At 49.6% G+C, this 18,775-nt stretch overlaps 1 protein-coding gene across 4 annotated transcripts in view; it reads left to right on the top strand.

The window, feature by feature from the left end:
* TNRC6A (trinucleotide repeat containing adaptor 6A) overlaps positions 1–18,775 on the top strand; it is a 40,148-nt gene that overhangs the window by 18,041 nt on the left and 3,332 nt on the right. The window contains exons 5-22 of one of the 4 annotated variants that reach the window (XM_088657150.1): positions 334–690; positions 1,659–4,283; positions 5,374–5,538; positions 5,858–6,039; positions 6,194–6,274; positions 6,524–6,575; positions 7,389–7,531; positions 8,660–8,809; positions 11,202–11,333; positions 11,621–11,749; positions 11,837–11,932; positions 13,241–13,469; positions 14,439–14,570; positions 15,792–15,950; positions 16,465–16,605; positions 17,440–17,553; positions 17,757–17,975; positions 18,569–18,639. In XM_088657150.1, the coding sequence (XP_088513276.1) occupies positions 334–690; positions 1,659–4,283; positions 5,374–5,538; positions 5,858–6,039; positions 6,194–6,274; positions 6,524–6,575; positions 7,389–7,531; positions 8,660–8,809; positions 11,202–11,333; positions 11,621–11,749; positions 11,837–11,932; positions 13,241–13,469; positions 14,439–14,570; positions 15,792–15,950; positions 16,465–16,605; positions 17,440–17,553; positions 17,757–17,975; positions 18,569–18,639 (5,177 nt within the window). The remainder of the gene's footprint in view (positions 1–333; positions 691–1,658; positions 4,284–5,373; positions 5,539–5,857; positions 6,040–6,193; positions 6,275–6,523; positions 6,576–7,388; positions 7,532–8,659; positions 8,810–11,201; positions 11,334–11,620; positions 11,750–11,836; positions 11,933–13,240; positions 13,470–14,438; positions 14,571–15,791; positions 15,951–16,464; positions 16,606–17,439; positions 17,554–17,756; positions 17,976–18,568; positions 18,640–18,775) is intronic. The other 3 variants (XM_088657149.1, XM_088657148.1, XM_060282687.2) reach the window with 3 other exon arrangements.

Genomic DNA, 18,775 nt, shown 5'->3' with positions numbered 1-18,775 from the left:
TGCAAGAGCTTCTTGCACTCAAGCGGAAGCCACGTCAGACATTTGAGTTCTGAGGAGCGTTCCGGGTTTTCGGCGTTCAGGAACTGAAACGTTCAAAAACGGAGCTGTTCGAGAATAGAGGTTTGACTGTATAGCTAACGCCTTTTTAAACCCCTTGTGTAAGTTCTATGTTTTAGAAGTCTTTTTAAGAACAAACAATTGTGTGTTTTGTTGAATAAATATTTGTTCTTGTTTTTAATGGTCTCCTAAAACGATTTACTAACAACTGCTCTTCCTCCCTCTTCTCTCCCCCTCCCCCTCCCCCATCAAACATCTTGCTTTGGGCAAGTGCAGTGCCGGAACCTGCCAAGCCCAGTGTCAATCAGCTATTACCTGCCACCTCCACTGCCGGCACAACCACAGCAACCAGCGGTGTTGGTGGCAATAATAATGCCAAGAGGGCTTTGGTCAGCAGTCAGCAGCAGCAGCAGTCGTCATCCTTGCCTCGATACCCACCTCGTGAAGTCCCTCCACGGTTCCGGCACCAGGAGCAGAAGCAACTCTTGAAGCGAGGGCAGCCACTGCCGGGGATCGCTGCAACCCTGGGGGCGGCATCTAAACTGCTGAACGGCCAGTCCGAAGGGAGCCCAGTAACAAGCGAGCAACCTGCAGTGGGTGGCGAAGGGCAGAGCAGCAGCAAAAAGCAAGCAGGTGAGGAGGAGGAGGCAAAGACCTCCCAATGAAAGGGACAAGTGCCTGTAAACTCTCTGGCTCACTTGGCAGGGGGGCTGCATGCCTTGGAGGAAGGCCTAACCCAGCTCTTTTCCATGCTCCTTAAGACCCATTTATAAATGTCACAACTGCAGAAACCGGATGTTCTTTTCTTGTGCTTCATGCCAAGACTGCAGCTGCAGAACCTGCCAAGGCACAACACATGGTCTCTCTGTCCTCAGCTCTGTCACCTGCATTTCCACACTTGGGGGGAGTGGAGCGGGCAGGAGGAATACACTTGCTGGCGTCAGTTCTTCCTTCACACTTGTGACCAGAAGATCGCTAGAGAGTTTCTCCACTTAAGAACATAGTACTGTTCTCAATGTAGGAGGAAGGTTGGTGCACCCATTGCGTGACTTAACATTTTGAAGAGGAGCATAATGGGGGCACATGCTTTCTATATGCCAGCAGTTTACTCTCAGAGTGATAAGAAGCTGGATGCTTAACAAGAGGGAGTTCTTAACAAGAGGGAGGGGCCAAGATGAGCTCCATAGCCAAGGCGCTCTCCCACCATTCCACTAGCTGCACTTCAGCTACCAGTGGGATGTGGTAAGACACCCCTACTGTAGATCTTAATGAGTGGGGAAGGGGGAGAGGCAAGTCATTTTAGGTATCAGGGCTCATTTCACGTGGAATATATGGACATACCTGTGCCTGCCCCTTTGGGCAGGCTCAGGTATGTCCCTATATTCCAATATGCAAGTACCTAAGCCATGTACGTTTGCAACATCTTGTGGTCCTAGTTTTCCAGAATTCTAGAGTCTTCTTGCCTCTGTTTCTTTGCTCACTGTACTGAATCTTTCTTTTTTGCTGTACCATTTCCAATGATCATGAGATGTCTTGTCTCCTCCTCCTCCTCCTCCTCCTCCTCCTCCTCCTCCTCCTCCTCCTCCTCCTCCTCCTCCTAGATCTGAACCACAGCACACTAGGATCCCATTATGAGAACTCTCAGTGGGGAACAGTCTCTTCCAGTGGTGACTCCAGCACAAACTGGGATAAAGTTATTGTAGACGGCTCAGACAAGGAGGCATGGCCCTCAATCACTGGCAGTGACGTGGAGCTGGCTTCAGAATGTACGGACACTGACTCTGCTTCTGCCTCGAGTTCTGGGTCGGAGAGGAACCTCGTCGCCATGGCTTCAAGGGGCCCAGGCAGTGAAGTGAATGGCCTGCGGAACGGCGGCAGCGGCCACTGTCCTCAAGCCAAGTTCGTCAACAGTAGCAACAGCAATAACGTGGGCAACGGGAGCGTTGGCAGGTCGTGGGGCGCGTCCCTCGGCTCCCTCGTGAGCTCCTGCCCACCGATGCCCGCCGATGCTCCTAATGGCATGTCAGAAAGTAGCAACAATAGAATGAACACTTGGAGCGCGCTCAACTCATCCAATGGAGGATTAAATCCCAGCACTTTGAATTCCAACGGCCACCGCAGTGCCTGGCCTGTCTTGGAGAACAATGGGCATGCCCTGAAAGGGCCCGGAGGAAGCGGTAGCTGCAGCACAGGTTTAGGTCAGATAGCGAACAATCAGAGTATGAACTCGTCCAGCCTTGGCGGCTCCTGGGCCAGCCTCCAGGAAAACTGTGATCCCCAAGCGAATGGTACAAGGAAGGCTTCGCGGAGTGGGCAGCCTCAGAGCCTTAACCCCGAAGTGAATGGACCAAATAATAATAACACTACTAACTTTATGACCTCTAGTTTACCAAACCCTGCTGGTTCGATGCAGGTGACTGAACCGGCAAGTAGTAATACAGGGCCTGGGGCCTGGTGCGTGAGTGCCAAGAGCAGTAGGCCTCAGGCCCAGGCCTCCTCTCCAGTAATAAGCAGCACTTCCGTTTCTCACCTGAGCAATGGTGAAGCAAAAAATGGTGGAACTCCCAGTACTCTGTGGGGCACCTACAGCCCCGCTTACTCCGGAGACACCTGCTCAAACAGCCAAGCCAATAGCGACACTGTGAATGCAAACCTAATGCAGTCTGGGCTCAGCGGGACCAGCAGCACTAACTTTGAAATCAATGGGGAGAAAGGAGCAGGGGCGTGGGAGGCGGCAGGCGGGGGGGCCAGCGCCCAGAATGTGGTGTGGGGGGGTGGGATTGGAATGGGGTCTGGAGGAGGAGGAGGCGGGGGCCGGAGGGGTCCTGCCCAAAGCACCACCTTAGCCGACGGAGAGTGGAACAAACTTCCAAGCAACCCCCACGCCTCCAAGGGCGGCAGTGGGAACGGTAAGAAGTTTACAAACATGCGGAAATCTTCCGAGGAGGAGAGTGCCGCAGTCGACATCCAGAGTTTTGCAGCAATTCAGAATGTGGAGCAGAACGGCGGGTGGACGAAAAGCAGTATTGCGGATAGCGACGGCAGTACCGAGAGCCCCGTGGAAAGATCCGCCGCGGAAGGGGCGAACCGCGAAAGGAGGAAAGCTGACCAGCACGCGTTGCTCCAAAGCATAGTGAACAGGACAGATCTGGACCCCCGGGTCCTTTCCAATTCCGGTTGGGGACAGACTCCGATCAGACAAAACACTGCCTGGGACACAGAGGTTTCTTCAAGAGGGGAGAAGAAGGCTGACAATGGGACGGAGGCCTGGGGGGGCTGTGTGGCCCAAGCTTGCGGCTCAGGGGGCCCCACGGAGAGGTCCAGCCTGCATGGCAACAACGCTCCATCCAGCCAGGGTTGGGGCGATCCAAAGTCTGCTACAAGGTGGGGGGACTCCAAAGTCTCCGGCACCCAGGGGGGGTGGGAAGAGGGCTCTGCTTCCACTGCACAGGCCAAGGGCAATCAATCATGGGGGAGCGGCAAAGAGGACAGATGCTCATCATCGCAGTGGAGCGACCCAGACAAGCTCAAGCAGGGGTGGGGAGATGGGCAGAAGGCAAGCCCCGGGTGGGCGGCCCCAGCTGTCGACGGCTGGGGGGAGAATCTGAGAAGCAATCATTGGGGCGAGGTGAAGAAATCCAGTTCCGGCAGCAGTGACAGCGACAAGTCGACCTCTGGCTGGAAAGAGCCAGGCAAGTCTGGCGCTGCGCACTGGGGGGGAGGCGGTGGCAACAACGCCAAGCCAACGAGCTGCACGGGATGGGAAGAGTCTGCCAAGCCAAGCCAAAGCCAGGGGTGGGGAGAATCTCCTAAGCCAAGCCGCTCCCAGAGCTGGGGGGGAGAGGCACCATCCAAGCCCCCTCCTTCCCCAGACTGGAGCAAGCAGCAAGAGGTGGGCTGCTGGGGGGCACCGTCTGCAGCAAGCAAGCCACCGGCCGCAGGATGGCTGGGAGGACCAATGCCGCCTGCAGCCAAGGAAGAGGAGCCCACCGGATGGGAGGAGCCATCCCCCGAGTCCATTCGCCGCAAAATGGAGATTGACGATGGAACTTCGGCTTGGGGCGACCCGAGCAAGTACAACTACAAGAATGTGAACATGTGGAACAAGAACACTCTGAACAGTGGCACTGGCTGTTCAGACCAGCAGGCACAGGGAGTGCAGCAAGGGCTTTCTTCAAGCGCCATGAGCAGCATGGAGACGGGTGGCGGCAGTGGCAGCAGCTCTGGTAAGGCTCCATTTTCCATGATCTGCCCGACTGAGGCAACCCTCAGGCTCTACTTTGTTGGGGGGGGGAGGTTACTAGAGTGTCTATTGAAAAGCATTGTTATTTTTTTCGCTCCAAAAAGCTAGCGGGAAGTCAAGAATATGCCATGGCTTCCAGGTGTGGTTTGTCTAGAGTAGGCATCCCCAAACTTCGGCCCTCCCGATGTTTTGGACTACAATTCCCATCTTCCCCGACCACTGGTCCTGTTAGCTAGGGATCATGGAAGTTGTAGGCCAAAACATCTGGAGGGCCGCAGTTTGGGGTGCCTGGTCTAGAGAGAAACACACCATCTTCCCACGTTCAGGTATCACAAGTCAGACTCCGGCTCATTTCCTGGTGGAGCAAACAGGAGCAGGGCAGAAGCAAAGCAAGCACTGTATTAGCTGCATTGCACAAGCATGCTGCTCATTTGTGTTTAACCATTGTTTGTTTTTAAGCTATGGTTTAAAGTTGGGTGCAAACCATGGTTTATAAAATTGTGTAGAGAAGTAGCCAGAAAATCATTCAGTGGTACATCTCAGCCTTGTCAAATCAATGAAAACTCACAGTTGTTGAAAGGTCCTGGGAGATTTGCAGAAGGTTGACTGATTTTGGTGTCTTGCCTTCCAAACAATACAAAGATACCACCACCACCCTTCAGCTGCCTTCTAGTCAATTCCTACTTGTATTTTGTTTTAATTGCAAGGAGCAAAATAAGAATTTATATCCTTGCCTGTGAATATTTTGGGGGGATGAACAAGTCACACATAGCATTTTTCTTGCTTATTGATCAACAGGCATTAACACAGCAAATGGGGCAACCCTATCAGATGGGCAGGGTATAAATATTATTATTGTTATTATTGTTATTATACGATCATCTTCTTTGAAGATCAGTTTGTGTTGGTGGTAGGATAATGTGAGCTTTCCGTTTGGTAGAACAGTTTTCCTCACAATGGAACTGAAATTGTTACTAAAAACGTCACTAAATTTTCTTTAAAGAATCCAAGTTAGCCTAGCCAAGTGTTCCCTGGCTTTGGGACCAGCTAATAATGTGAACCTCTTTTGAAAGGTTGGGGAGAGCCTCTTCCTGCTCCTGTTACTGTAGACAACGGCACATCAGCTTGGGGCAAGCCTGTTGATGCTGGTACTAGCTGGGGAGAATCGGTCGGTGATGCTATGAGTGCCGGTAGCTGGGGGAACACATCTGCTGGGCAGCAGGCTCCTCATAAACCTGGTACGTGCTTTTCTAGGTGGGCTGGAAGTGGGGAACTTGACTAGGGAAGTTTCCAGCTGTCAAGATCTGGGGGGTGCGGGGAACCAAGGGTGTGTTTGTTTGGAGAGCTGAATTAAGAAGGGAGGCCCTATGACTTGGGTCTGGGAGATCTGGGTTCAGATCCCTCTTTTGTCATTGGCTGCTGTTAGCTTGACTCACTCTTGTTCTTTGTAAAATGTGAGTCACAGCTTCCCAGTTGATAGTGCTGCATAGTGGCTATAGTGGGGGGGGCTTGTTGTATCTGATGAGGAAAGAGTGAATTCTTTTTCATCACAATCAGGACCTAAGTCTATGCAAGTTCCAGATGGCTGGTGTGGGGGCGACATGCCTTTGCCAGGAAGCCATCAGTCGAACTGGGAGGAAGAGGACGACGTTGAGATTGGGATGTGGAACAGCAACTCTGCCCAAGAAGCCAATGCCTCTCTACACTGGCCACCATACCCTAAAAAGATGCCTTCTAAGGTAACCGAGTTTAGCTGCATAGCAAGACAGAGAAAAGCTCCCTCTACCTGTAAACTACCTGAAGCCTGTGCCCCCATTAAAGTCCTATGTCGGTGTGGATCAGTAGTCATATATCTAATAATGAACTTTCTACGCTGTTTGTGGTTACTTGTAGGGAACAATGAAAAATGGAAACAAGCAAGACGAAACGTGGATAAATCCATTTGTGAAACAGTTTGTGAATCTCGGCTTCCATGTAAGTCCTGAATTGGGGAGTGCCTGGCAGGGCAAGGACTCATCCCATGGCAATTCATTCTTTTTCCAGCCCCACTTCATATTGCCTGCTTTTTTCACTTTTTGCTAAAATGCACTCTGTGATCTTCTGTCTTGAAAGGCAGTCTGCCTGCCTGCCTTCCCTCCCTCATGAAAAGCAGAAGGGGTAGCCTGGAGTATACCAGTAAGCAGAGGCTGACTGTAATTAAGCTCTTCTTGGTTTTTCCTTTAGAGAGAGTCACCAGAAGAAATGATCCAGAGCAATAAGATGGATGTATCTGGAGGTAAGTGCAGGCATGGGGTTGTGGTTGGATGAATGAAAGGCGACTCAAGATAGAGGGAGGGCAGAGTATCTCAGTGATAGAGCACTGGCTTGGCATGCAGAAGGTTCCAGGTTCAATCCCCAATGGCAGCATCTTCTGGTAGGGCTGGGAAGGACTAGCCTCTACCAGTCCATTTAGATGGGCCAGTGATCTGTCTCAGTATAAAGACAACTTCCTGTTTATTTGTGGTCTTCTAAAAAGTGTGCATTTCTAGTCCAAATGGATCAGGCCTTGTTAAAAAATCAGCAATCCCAGTTATAACTTGCGCCTAAAGCAAATGAAATTGAGCATGTTGTTGTCAAAAAAGACTCGGCTTCGCCTGCGTTGTCTTCGCAGGAATTTCCTGTGCAAGGTTTGGACTGCTATTTTCATCCTGGCTGGGGCTGATGGGAGTTGCAGTCCGAAACAACTGAAGGGTGTCAGGTTGGGGAAGGTTGCTTTAGGACAGAGGTGCCCAAACCTTTTTCAAAGAGGGCCAGATTTGATGAAGTGAACATGCGTGAGGGTGGCCACAGTTGAGCTTTTTTTTTAGGATTGAAGTTGGTGAACTTTTACAATTTTACCCCAAAGTTGTTGAGCTTTTCGGATTTTATCCAAGGACATAACTGCCTCGGGGGCCGGATTAAATTGACCGGCAGGCCAGACTTTGGACATGCCTGCTTTAGGAGAACTTTTTGTGCTCGTGGAGTTCAAGCAAGAGGCAGTGTTTGTCTTTTCTGTTGAGATCCACTGTTCAGAGCAGCTGTGTGAGGACGCTTTCCCATCTCCCCTTAGGGATGTTACCTGACAAACGGATGGAGATGGACAAGCACAGCCTGAATGCTGGAGAGTACAGCCGGGTGATAGGAAAAGGCCCTGGTGCCCGTCCTCAGATTTCCAAAGAGTCTTCCGTGGATCGAAATCCTTACTTTGATAAGGTGAGAAAGCCTGTCTCCTCCCAAGGGACAGTAAAAAAAACAATTGCTGCTGTACTCAATAAAATGATTACTCCTGTACTAAAAAAAAATGCTGTGTTGCTAAAGAGTTGCATTGCGCTTCTCACCATGTCTACTCCGAAGTAAGTCCTTAATTCAGTGGGGCTTCCTCCCAGATAAATAGGATTCGAATTGCAGCCGTAGTGTGCTTCTGCTTAACCCTTAATTTTAATTCCTGTATTCAAGCTTTTCTTTATACATGCCATTCCAAATGTTTCGTTCAGCCTGAAAGGTGCCTATTCTAGGCTGCCCATCTCCAAATGAGTGAGTGGAAGACTTACTCTGGTACCTCTAGAATCCAGAGCAGAGGAAGATTCTGAGGGATGCTGATGTGTTTTCACACATAGTTTGCAGGGTTGGGGGACATTCAGTGCATAAAATGAAAGCCCAGCACCCTCCACCAGGAGCATCTAATGCTGTTGCTTTTGCTATGAGTCATAGGCCCTTAAGAGAGGAGTCTGCACTCCTCTTTTCTCAATCGGTGGGCATCTCAGGAAAGCATTTTCTAAGCTGTTGTGCTTAATGTTTGGTTTAGTGAATCGCTTTGAGTTTACCTTCCTCCAACAATGTGACTCGTAAATATTATTATTAGATATTCCACAAACTCATCCTTTTGACTCAGGATTGCTGCTAGCGCAACAGGACTCCCCCTGCTCTGTGTCAGCCAAATGGGCTTGGAGGGTTGGGGAAAGCCCTACAATAGTTTTTTTTTTGGGGGGGAGGGGGTCCCATTGCATTAGTAGCCATCCTTGATGGGACCCTGACTTCATGCTACGCTGAATACAACCCACTACTAATTATTTTCTCAATTTTAAAGTTTTCTTATTTTTGCTAAACTGCTTAGAGGTTTTCTTACAAATCGAACAGTATATAAAATAAAAGAATACCTGCCATCTGCTTAGAGAACCATCTGGCTCTGGACTGCAGTGGCACTAACCTCTCTCCTGTTTTCTGACTTTTTCTCCCCACCCCGTTGATGCTGGACTTGTCTGCCTCTTCCTGTCCGTCTATCCGTCCTGCTGCTTGGCTTGCTGTCCAATCCTTGCTCCTTCAACTTGTCTGCCCAACCAGGATGGCCTTGTTGTAGCAGACGATTCCCAGAACATGCAGTTTATGTCCAATCAGAACGTGAAGTTTCCCCCTTCAAACAGTGCACTACCTAACCAGGCCCTTGGCTCCCTAACAGGGCTGGGTATGCAAAACTTGAATTCTGTTAGACAGGTAAGGCTGTGAGCATCCTCTTTACATGATGTTTCAACAAAGCCATTGGGTACTTCCTCAGATTTTAGCATGCTGTCTCATCCCCTTTGATTTACAGACATTTAGAGAAGATGAATGGCAGCTTAAACCTTTTGGTCCTCTTCCAGTTAGTGAACACATGGTTTTAAAAAACCTGCAACCCTCTAGATCAGTGTTTCCCAAACTTAGAATAATCATGTGCCCCTTTTGTAAGTTTAGTCTTCCCGCCAAACCCCTTCTGGGGCAAAGTTAATTTGTGGGTATTTTTCATAATAATATTTTATCTCGACTAGAGCAAATTCTTTTGTGTACCCTTAGAAATCCTTTCGCGTACCACACTTTGGGAAACACTGCTCTAGATGCATATTTCTTGTAGCCTCTCCAGATCAAATATCTTTCAGGCAGGAGAATCTTCTGTCATCCTCTAGATCAGGTTTCCCAGATTCGTCCTTGGTGCCATACAAGGTGTGTGTGGGCTGCTCTTGTGCTTGCTGGCTTCCCTTCCCCAGGGTTAAGTCATCTGCACGGTGTTGTAAAAACAGCCATGGTCGGAGAGCACCTTCCTTCCTTTTCATTTGCTGCTTTACACCACCTCCTCTTTACATGTGCCTGTTACTCCCCTCTGCTTCTCATCGTAGTTTCTTTTTAACTTCTCAACCCTCCAACCGCTGTCCGCGTATCTGTGGGTTAAACCACAGAGTCTAGGGCTGGCTGATCAGAAGGTCGGCGGTTCGAATCCCTGCGATGGGGTGAACTCCCGTTGCTCGGTCCCAGTTCCTGCCAACCTAGCAGTTCGAAAGCACGTCAAAGTGCAAGTAGATAAATAGGTACCACTACAGCAGGAAGGTAAATGGTGTTTCCGTATGCTGCTCTGGTTCGCCAGAAGCGGCTTTGTCATGCTGACCACATGACCTGGAAGCTGTACGCCGGCTCCCTCGGCCAATAACGCGAGATGAGCGCCGCAACCCCAGAATCGGTCATGACTGGACATAATGGTCAGGGGTCCCTTTACCTATGGAGAACTGAAGGCAGCAGAGAATCATAGATTCATAGGTACCCCAAGGGTCATCTAGTCCAACTCCCCGCAGTGCAGGAAACAGACCCTTGGGTGGACAGGGCTTGTGTTTACAGCCCCATCTGAGGGCTGTGTGGACCTATTTTTGCAAGCACAGGCTTAGCCTTTGTGTTGTGGTTGTTGTTGGCATATTCACTTTAGTCCAGAAAGCGTGGTTGGGGTGAGAAGAGAAGCAGCTGTGCCACTGCAGTATGTCTTGGGGGCTCCCTTCTTCCCTCAGGGTATCCCCCTCATTAACCAAGGATCCTGTCACTGGTGAAGGACCTGGTGGGTTCCCAGTGTCTCCTTCTGTGGCAGGTAGATTTATCATACTGACTGGAGCTCCATTGTGGTGCTGTAGCTTGGGCTAGAGGTTTAAGATAGTGTTTCCTAAACTTGGGTCTCCAGCTGTTTTCAAACTACAATTCCCATCATCTCTGACCACTGGTCTTGCCAGCTAGGAATGATGGGATTTGTAGTCCAAAAAAAGCTGAAGACCTAAATTTGGGAAACACTGGTCTTAAGTCATGGAAGAGCCTGGTTCAAATTTCCCCTGAGCTTTCAAAGATCACTAGCTGACTTAGGCAAATCCAAATCCCTGCACTTGAACCTACTTCCCACTTCCATCATGAGGACACACCTAGGCAGTGCTTTTTCCCCCCTGGTGGGACGCAGTGGTACGCATACCCTTAAACATTTTGTGAATCTAAGATTGGCCTCATTGAGGGGCAGTATTTCAATATGAGTAGGAAAATGAGAGTGCCCCTAAACATTTCTTTTTAAGAAAAAAAGCACTGCACTAGGCATGCTTCCCTCAGCTCCTTGCAGGAGTGCTGGAATGCAGGCATTCTTTTTTGCTTCCAGGCAAAAGAGTTTCAGGGTCTACTAAGAGTCAAGGATATGAGAATGTCAAAAGAGCTCTGCAGCAGTTGGAGCCTCTCAGTGGCCAACCAGATTCCCCAGTGGGAGGAAGCCCACAAAGTAGCTCTCTCTGTAGAATTCAGAGAGAGATGGAAACTCTTTCTTACTCTCTGGTTTCAGGGTGATGCTTGTTTGGTTCAACGTACATCTCAGCTCCAAGCTCACCTTAGAATTGCCGCCTTCCTACCAAAACAGCACTAGGCTGAACAGTTGTCTCTTTCCCTACATGTGATGAATGCAATGCTTAAGGACAATGCAAGAAGCAGCTTCAGTAGCTGGCAGACCATAATTTCTGTCACTCCTGACTTAAGCTGCCACTTTATGGTTATGTGCTCCTGCTCCTGTCTTGGGAGAGGGTGGGAACAGCTGCTCAGCCCTCTTTTTACGTTCTCTCTGCAGAATGGCAACCCCAGTATGTTTGGAAATCTAGCAGCACAGCCCCGGAGTATGCAGCCGTCTCCAGCACAGCCTCTTAACTCATCTCAGCCTAACCCACGTGCTCAAGTGCCTCCTCCATTGCTCTCCCCTCAGGTGAGGCTTGTGAAAGAGAAGGCCTGGCCTGATCTGGGTGGGTGGGTGTGCTAGTTTTGTAAAGACATTCCTCTCTTCAAAAATGATGGCTGCCAGGCTTGGTCCCAATAGCACCTGCCCTAGTACAAGCAACCACAAGTCACATTCTCCACCTCCCACCTCTCCTCTTCTCTCTTCCACCTCCCATTACGATTGTGGTGAGAAGGTGCTGGTTGCGTGTCTCCCTCCCTCTTTCCTTGCCAACTTCCAACCTTCATGTCATTGTCATGCTTTTCTCCGCTTTGCAGGTTCCAGTATCCTTGCTGAAGTATGCACCAAACAACGGGGGCCTGAATCCACTCTTTGGCCCACAACAGGTAGCCATGTTGAACCAACTCTCCCAGCTCAACCAGCTTTCCCAGATCTCCCAGTTACAAGTAAGTGAGACACTTCCTCCCCCAACTTTGCTTAGAAAGTGCTCATCCTCCCTGACTCCACCCTGACTTCTTCCTGACTTTTTGCAGCGATTGCTGGCCCAGCAGAGGAAAGTGCCGAACCAGAGAAACATGTCCTCTGCTGGGGGTGGCGGCCGCCAGGAGCAGCAGCAGCAGCAGCAGCAGGTAGGGTTGGGGAAACCTTTTTGTTTTCTCTTCCATTTTTAATATTGGTTTTGCCTTCTCTTGACCTGAATTGATCGGAAAAGTTCAAGTTGAATTGGGTCTTTCTCCGCTGACCCATACGTTATCCCCTCCTTCACATATCTCTTGTTGCCAGCTCAGGGCTGTTTGTCTGAGAACTGGAATATTTCAGTATTTCAGGGGAACGGTGGACACCCCTTTGCAAAAGCTAGGATGCACTTAGCAACACACCTTGGGAAAGTAGGGGAATCATCTGTTGTGGAAGAACTAGCTCACTTCTTAATCTTAATCTCAGGGTTGTGGGTTCGAGCCGCACATTGGGCAAAAGATTCCTGCACTGCAGGATGACCCCAAAGTGGCTGGGGAAGCCCATTTAGATGGGCGGGGTATAAATAATATATTATTATTATTATTATTATTATTTATTATGGTCCCTTCCAACTCCTCGATTCTATGATTCTCCTGTTTTCCATCCTGCTGCCTTCATGGCCAAAGGAGCATCTCTTTTCCCTCTCTCTCTGCTGGATAAAGTTATTCTAAAGGTTGTTCTAATCAGACCACTTTATTTCAAAGAACAAGTGCAAGTTGACCACCTATGTTTTGCAGCCCAGATCAAGGACTCGCTTTGTTTAAATATTGTACATTAACAGTGACCATTTTGCAGATTGAAAAGTAGATAGGTTTTATTTGCAAATAACAGTTATTTTAACATCCATTACCAACAATACATAGACAACATTATAATTTAGGAATAATAATTTAGGAATAATTTATTGGCCAAGTACCAACATAATTGGAATTTTGCTTCGGCTACATTGCAATGTACATATTGCGGATTCAAGTCATGTTGGTTGTGTGTGTTTTCTAAATTATGTCTGCTGCTCTGTTTGACTGTTATTAGGATGCTGCTTTAGACAGAGTCAGGCCATCCAGCTCAGTACTGTGTACAACACTGATTGGCAGTAATGGCTCTCCAGGATTTCAAACGGGGGGGATCTACCTGGGAATGCTGCCAGGGATTGAACCTGGGACCTTCTGCATACACTGAGCAGCTCAGGTGCTGATAACACCAAGGTTGCAGGTTCGATCCTTGCATATTTATGCATTGCAGGGAGTTGGACTAGATGATCCTGATGGTCCCTTGAAGCTCTACAGTTCCATGGTTCTATAGCTGCCTGCTATATAAGCTGTGGCTTCTGTTTCACAGCTACAGTGGAGCCACTTCCTAGTTGTGCAGGCCTCAGACAGGACATCAGTCTCAAATCCATTTTTTCCTCTCTCTATTTGAAGAGTCGCGCTCTCAATATGCAGCAACAGATGATGCAACAGTCTTGTCAGCTGGATCCAAACCTACTCATGAAGCAGCAGCAGCAGCAACAACAACAGCAGCTGCACCCATCCCAACAGCAGCTCCATCATTCCACCATGAAGTCTTTCGTGGAGAATGTTGTGCCCCATGCCAACCCAGAGCTGCAGAAAGGGCCGTCGCAAATCAATGCATTCAGCAACTTTCCCATAGGTGAGTGTCCTCTCCGTCTTGTCATGGCTAATCTGCATCACGTGACCAAGGGTGTGAGCTGGGTCAGTGCTTGGTCTTAGCCTCTCTCAAAAGAGAGTCAGTGGCTGCCTAGCTAAGCCTCTTTTCTCTGATTCTGCAGCCAGCAATAACAATCCTGCCAGTCGGTTACCTAGCTTTCTTTTGGTGCCTGACTTCACCAGATTAAAGGCATAATGTATGTGTATGTATTGCAAATCCTCAATGGAGGCCCCGTTTAGGATCCTCAAAGGAAACAGGGTTCCCGGTTGCAAGTTAATGTATAATTTAACAGATTTTTCCATTCAATTCAATTCAATCAACTGCTTTGATTGGCAGAATTCAATATTTTAGTGTGGCAGCACCCACACTCTGGAACTCCCTGCCTCTTGACGTCAGGCCAGTGCCTGCTAGAAACATTATTGTTTAGACAAGCCTACTCCAAGGTTTAGAACGTTGATCTGAGCTTTAACTTGTTTGAAAGTCAAATTTATTGTTGTTAATTCCTTCTTATTGATAAATGTTATGAATTCAATAAATAAAATTGTTTCCTCCCAAGCTTCAGTTTGAATTCCACTCTTCAGTTTGAGGCTTAATTACTACAGCCTTCTGAAAAGTGTCCCGTCTTGCTGTTTAGGAGCTGCTGCTTCTGTTTTGCTTGGAGACAGTCTCCCAGCTCAAAAAACAATGCCTCTTTTGGGACCTGAGTACAGCAGCAGCACTCTCCTCGCTTGTGGTTCTGAGATGGTGGTATTCCTAGTGAATCCTGCCTCTTGACAGTGAAGGTTGCAGAGGCCTGTTTTATTCAGACTGCTATGCTTAGCTGAACTGGAGTCCAGTGAGTGACTGCTCCCAATGCTGCATTCTTGGGAGGCATTTTGGTGCGGGGTGACCTGTCTTATATAGATCAGTCCAGCTGTTGTTGGCTCTTGTAACCCAATTTCTTCGATGCAGGATTGAACTCAAACTTGAATGTAAATATGGACTTGGGCAGTATTAAGGAGCCACAGTCCCGGCTGAGAAAATGGATGACTGTGGACAGTATTTCTGCTAACACATCGTTGGATCAAAATGCCAGCAAAAACGGTGAGTGGAATGCAAGGGAGGGGGAAGAAAGAGGGCCCCAAACACTGTCTTCCAGGTGCAAAGATGGGTGCTGCAGAGAGAAGGGGTGTAATTTGTGGATATTCATTGTGAAAGGTGGCAATAAAGCTTTCGTAGTGTACACCTTTTATTCTGACTAAAGCAGGTTTCCTCAAACTCTGCCCTCCAGGTGTTTTTGGCCTACAACTCCCATGATCCCTAGCTAGCAGGACCAGTGGTCAGTGATGATAGGAACTGTAGTCTCAAAACATCTGGAGGGCCGAGTTTGAGGAAGCCTGGACTAAAGTATGCAAATCGGTACAATACTTAAAAGGTTGCATATCTTTGAGTTTTTTTGTAAAATGTGATGAGAGTGGCAAGAGGAGAGAGGAGTGGGCTGTAAGTAGGCGGGGAAATGGACTTGGGGCCACATGGGGGCAAGATGTCATGTAGGATGTCAAAGCTCCCAAGAATCTCTGCCTCCAGGGGGCCTTCTGGCGGTTCCCTCACTGTGAGAAGTGAGGTTACAGGGAACCAGGCAGAGGGCCTTCTCAGTAGTGGCTTCTGCCCTGTGGAATGTTCTCCCATCAGATGTCAAGAAAATACACAACTATCTGACTTTTAGAAGATGTCTGAAGGCAGTCTTGTTTAGGGAAGCTTTTAATGTTTGATCTTTTATTGTGTTTTTAATATCCTGTTGGAAGCCAACCCGAGTGGCTGGGGAAACCCAGCCAGATGGGTGGGGTATAAATTATTATTATTATTATTATTACTATTATTATTATTATTACTATTATTCGGGTTTCCCCAGCCACTTTGGGTGGCTCCTTGCATGGTTATTTTCTCCGAGAGGCCCTTGCATGGTTTGAAGCATAATCCCACAGTCACACTGGAGTGTCTTTTTTTTTGGTTGCCAAAGAAAGCCGATGGTCTTGGGAATTTGCAGCAGTTGCCTGCCAGATTCTGCCCATGCAGACACATCTCATTTGCCTTGGCTGCCAGCCATAGATAATTTAGAGGAGAATGAAGACCTTACCCTGGACCAGGATGACACCTGGGTGCAAGTGGGGATCTGACCTGCTGCACCTTGGCAGGGACTGGAGTACTACTTCTGGCTTAACTCACAATGATGTTCTGAGCTGTGGGTGTAAAGGAAGGGGTTAATCTAGTGGTTGCTGTTGGCAGCTCAGTGGCCAATCTGATCAGCAGTCTCCTCTCTTCCAGGTGCTATTTCAAGTGGCTTTAGGTTGGAGGAAACTCCCTTTGTTCCCTACGACTTCATGAACAGCAGTAACTCACCAGCCAGCCCTCCTGGATCAATTGGGGACGGCTGGCCACGTGCCAAATCGCCTAACGGTTCTAGCAGTGTCAATTGGCCACCAGGTGGGTGGCGTGCATCAATCTGTTCCCCCAAGATTTGGGGCTTGGGGCACAGGAAACCCAACTTCTTCCCTTCTTGGGTGGGGGAAGATGGTGGGAGCAACTGGTTGAAGGGGGGGGCTTGAGAAGTCTCTAGGGAAGGGTAGAGGAGTTCACCTACGTGCCTTCTCTGGCCGTGACAATAAATTGTGGACCCAAGAGGCAGCTGGAAAGAATAGTTTTGTGCTAGGAAGTTCCACAAGTTAAGTGTTGGGGGTGGGGAGGACATGCATATGATCTTGCAGCTGGGAAGGGGACTACGAAGGTGCTCCTTAGAGGATGCATTTCTCTCCAAACTTTGAAGAACTCTGGGGAAAGCCCAAATCTTTTTCTGAGAATTATTGGAGAAGGAGCAGTCCTGTTGTGAGTTGAAGTGGGTCCCCATCCCTGCCCTTCCCCTGCATGAGGCTGAATTGGGCCCAATAGTTCCCCCATGGAATAAGCTCAGCCTCCTGATCCTTTTTTTCCAAAATGCTAGAATTTCGTCCTGGTGAGCCGTGGAAAGGTTATCCAAACATCGACCCTGAAACTGACCCGTACATCACTCCCGGCAGCGTCACAAACAATCTGTCGATTAACACTGTGCGGGAGGCCGACCACCTCAGGGACAGGAACAGCGGTATGTATCTGGGAGCAGAAGCTGGTCACTTGAGAATTCTGCACAAAAAGAGCCCCTTTCAGTGGTCCAAAGTTTTTGCCAGTTTGTATTTTTCCTGAGCTTTTTGTTGTCTTGCCTGATTTAAGTGGCTTGGTCTTTGGCAAGTCTCTAGAGGAAGGAAATCCTGCAGCTCTTGAGACCCTTGCTGAGTCCTTCTCCATACCCAGCAAAATGTAATGCAAAGGAGAGCACAAGGAGCTGGTTAGGTCTCGCCTGACCTGACCTGAGCAAGAAGGGTCCCCCCAGCCCCACTCAAAGATTCTTGATGCTCTCCACCTAGGAGACATTCTGGAAAGCCCAGGTGTGAGGCAGTCGGGTCCACTTGGATTTTGCACGTCCTCCATTCTGCTGCAGTTGGGTAGCCTTGCATGCTGCTTCTGCAGAACTGCAGCCAGGGTGGAACTCAATAGCCTGTGTGCATCTTGGCAAGAGTGGGGGAAGAGGGCCAGAACGCCATCCCCATAGAGTTCCCCCCGCCCTTTGAGTAACTTGCAGCCAACCATGGCTTGATCCCTGAGTTGAGGTCTGTTGGTCTGAGCAGTGCTTGGGGAAGAAGGGTTCCTGTGGGCAGGAGAGAACTGAGCTGTGCCTGGGTGACCAGAACTGCACCCACCTCGCTGGGCTCTGCGTTCCAGTTTGCAGCAGGGTTCAGCCCTGCAACCTGCATTTCAATGCTGCGGTGCATGTGAAGAAACAAGGGTGCCTTTCAGCAGCTCCAGGCTGTCTCTCCCTTGCTGCTGGTGACCTCCAGGGCTCCTCCAGGAGCATAATGAGCTGTCGACTTTTTCCTGGTAGGGTCATCCTCATCTCTGAACACCACGCTGCCTTCAACTAGTGCCTGGTCATCCATTCGTGCCTCCAACTACAATGTTTCCCTCAGCAGTACAGCACAAAGCACTTCTTCTTCAGGTGAGGTTGGGTGTGTCACACACACCCCGATACACAAGCCATGTCTGCCTCCTCCCCTCGAATGCCGCCATGAACTTATCTGCCCAGAGTCCTGTGTTGCCCAGATCAGCCCACGGGGAAGATTGGGGAGGGGCACCAGGAACAGCTCTCCTTTTTCTTTTTCTTTTCTTTTTTCACATGCCTTTGGTTTCCTTCCCTCCCAGCCAGAAACAGTGACTCCAAATCAACGTGGTCTCCTGCTTCCATTAACAACACCTCTCTGGCTCACGAGCTGTGGAAGGTTCCTTTGCCACCCAAGAGCATCACCGCTCCCTCGCGCCCACCACCAGGACTGACCGGGCAGAAGCTGCCTCTGTCCTCGTGGGAGAACTCTGCGCGGCTCGGGAGCAGCTGGAGCAATTCCGATGCTAGATATACCCCTGGTAAGGGTCTGGGTTGCCTTTGGCCAGGCTGGCTTTTTGCCTGCAGGAGTGAGGAAGAGAGGAGTGGGGTCTGCGGAAGGAGAAAGAACACCTTTCCTGGCTTTCTGGTTCTTGAGGCTGTGGGAGAGCTGCCTTGTTGCAGCTGGTAGCATTGCCTACCAGAGGGGCAAACTAAGGTGGCGCCGAGGGGGGCCCTGGAAATCATGGGCCATCAATCAGGAGCTGAAACGGGGCCTGAGGTTCAGACCCTCCCCACACTCTGCCCTCTCTCAAATCTCCCTGCTTCTTGCAGCATCTCCAGTGCCAGCCTTCTGAACTGACTGGTGGCTGGAAACATGGCAGCCTGAGGGCATGGCCAGCAAGCTCTGTACCACAGTCAACCTTCTGTTGCAAAGTCACTGTTGCTTTAGAGTGGCTGCTTTGATTCCCACACATGAACTAGAAGCCTTCGGCCTCATTCGCTATGGGGTGAAATCTGGCCCTTTTGTGGGTGGGGTAGAGGACCTTAAAAAAATCCCTGGCTTTCCCATGTGGGGGGTCTGCAGGCACCTTTTTCCGCGATGGCAGTGCCATTTTCCTCTTGCTTCTGGCAGGTTCAAGCTGGGGTGAGAGCAGCTCAGGGAGAATAACCAACTGTCTTGTCCTGAAGAACCTCACACCTCAGGTGAGTGAGGGCACAGCTTGGCCTTGTGCCAGGAGCCTGCAGGGGGGTTTGGGCCCTGTTCCCCTTGCCCTGAGGGCTCAGGCGGGTAGAGACAGTGAGTGAGTGTGTGCGTGCCTCTCTCCCCCCACCCCCACCC

Source organism: Zootoca vivipara, chromosome 13 (genome assembly GCF_965207765.1).
Source record: "Zootoca vivipara chromosome 13, rZooViv2.hap1.1, whole genome shotgun sequence".
NCBI lineage: Eukaryota > Metazoa > Chordata > Lepidosauria > Squamata > Lacertidae > Zootoca > Zootoca vivipara.
This window is presented reverse-complemented; position numbering and strand designations above follow the sequence as displayed.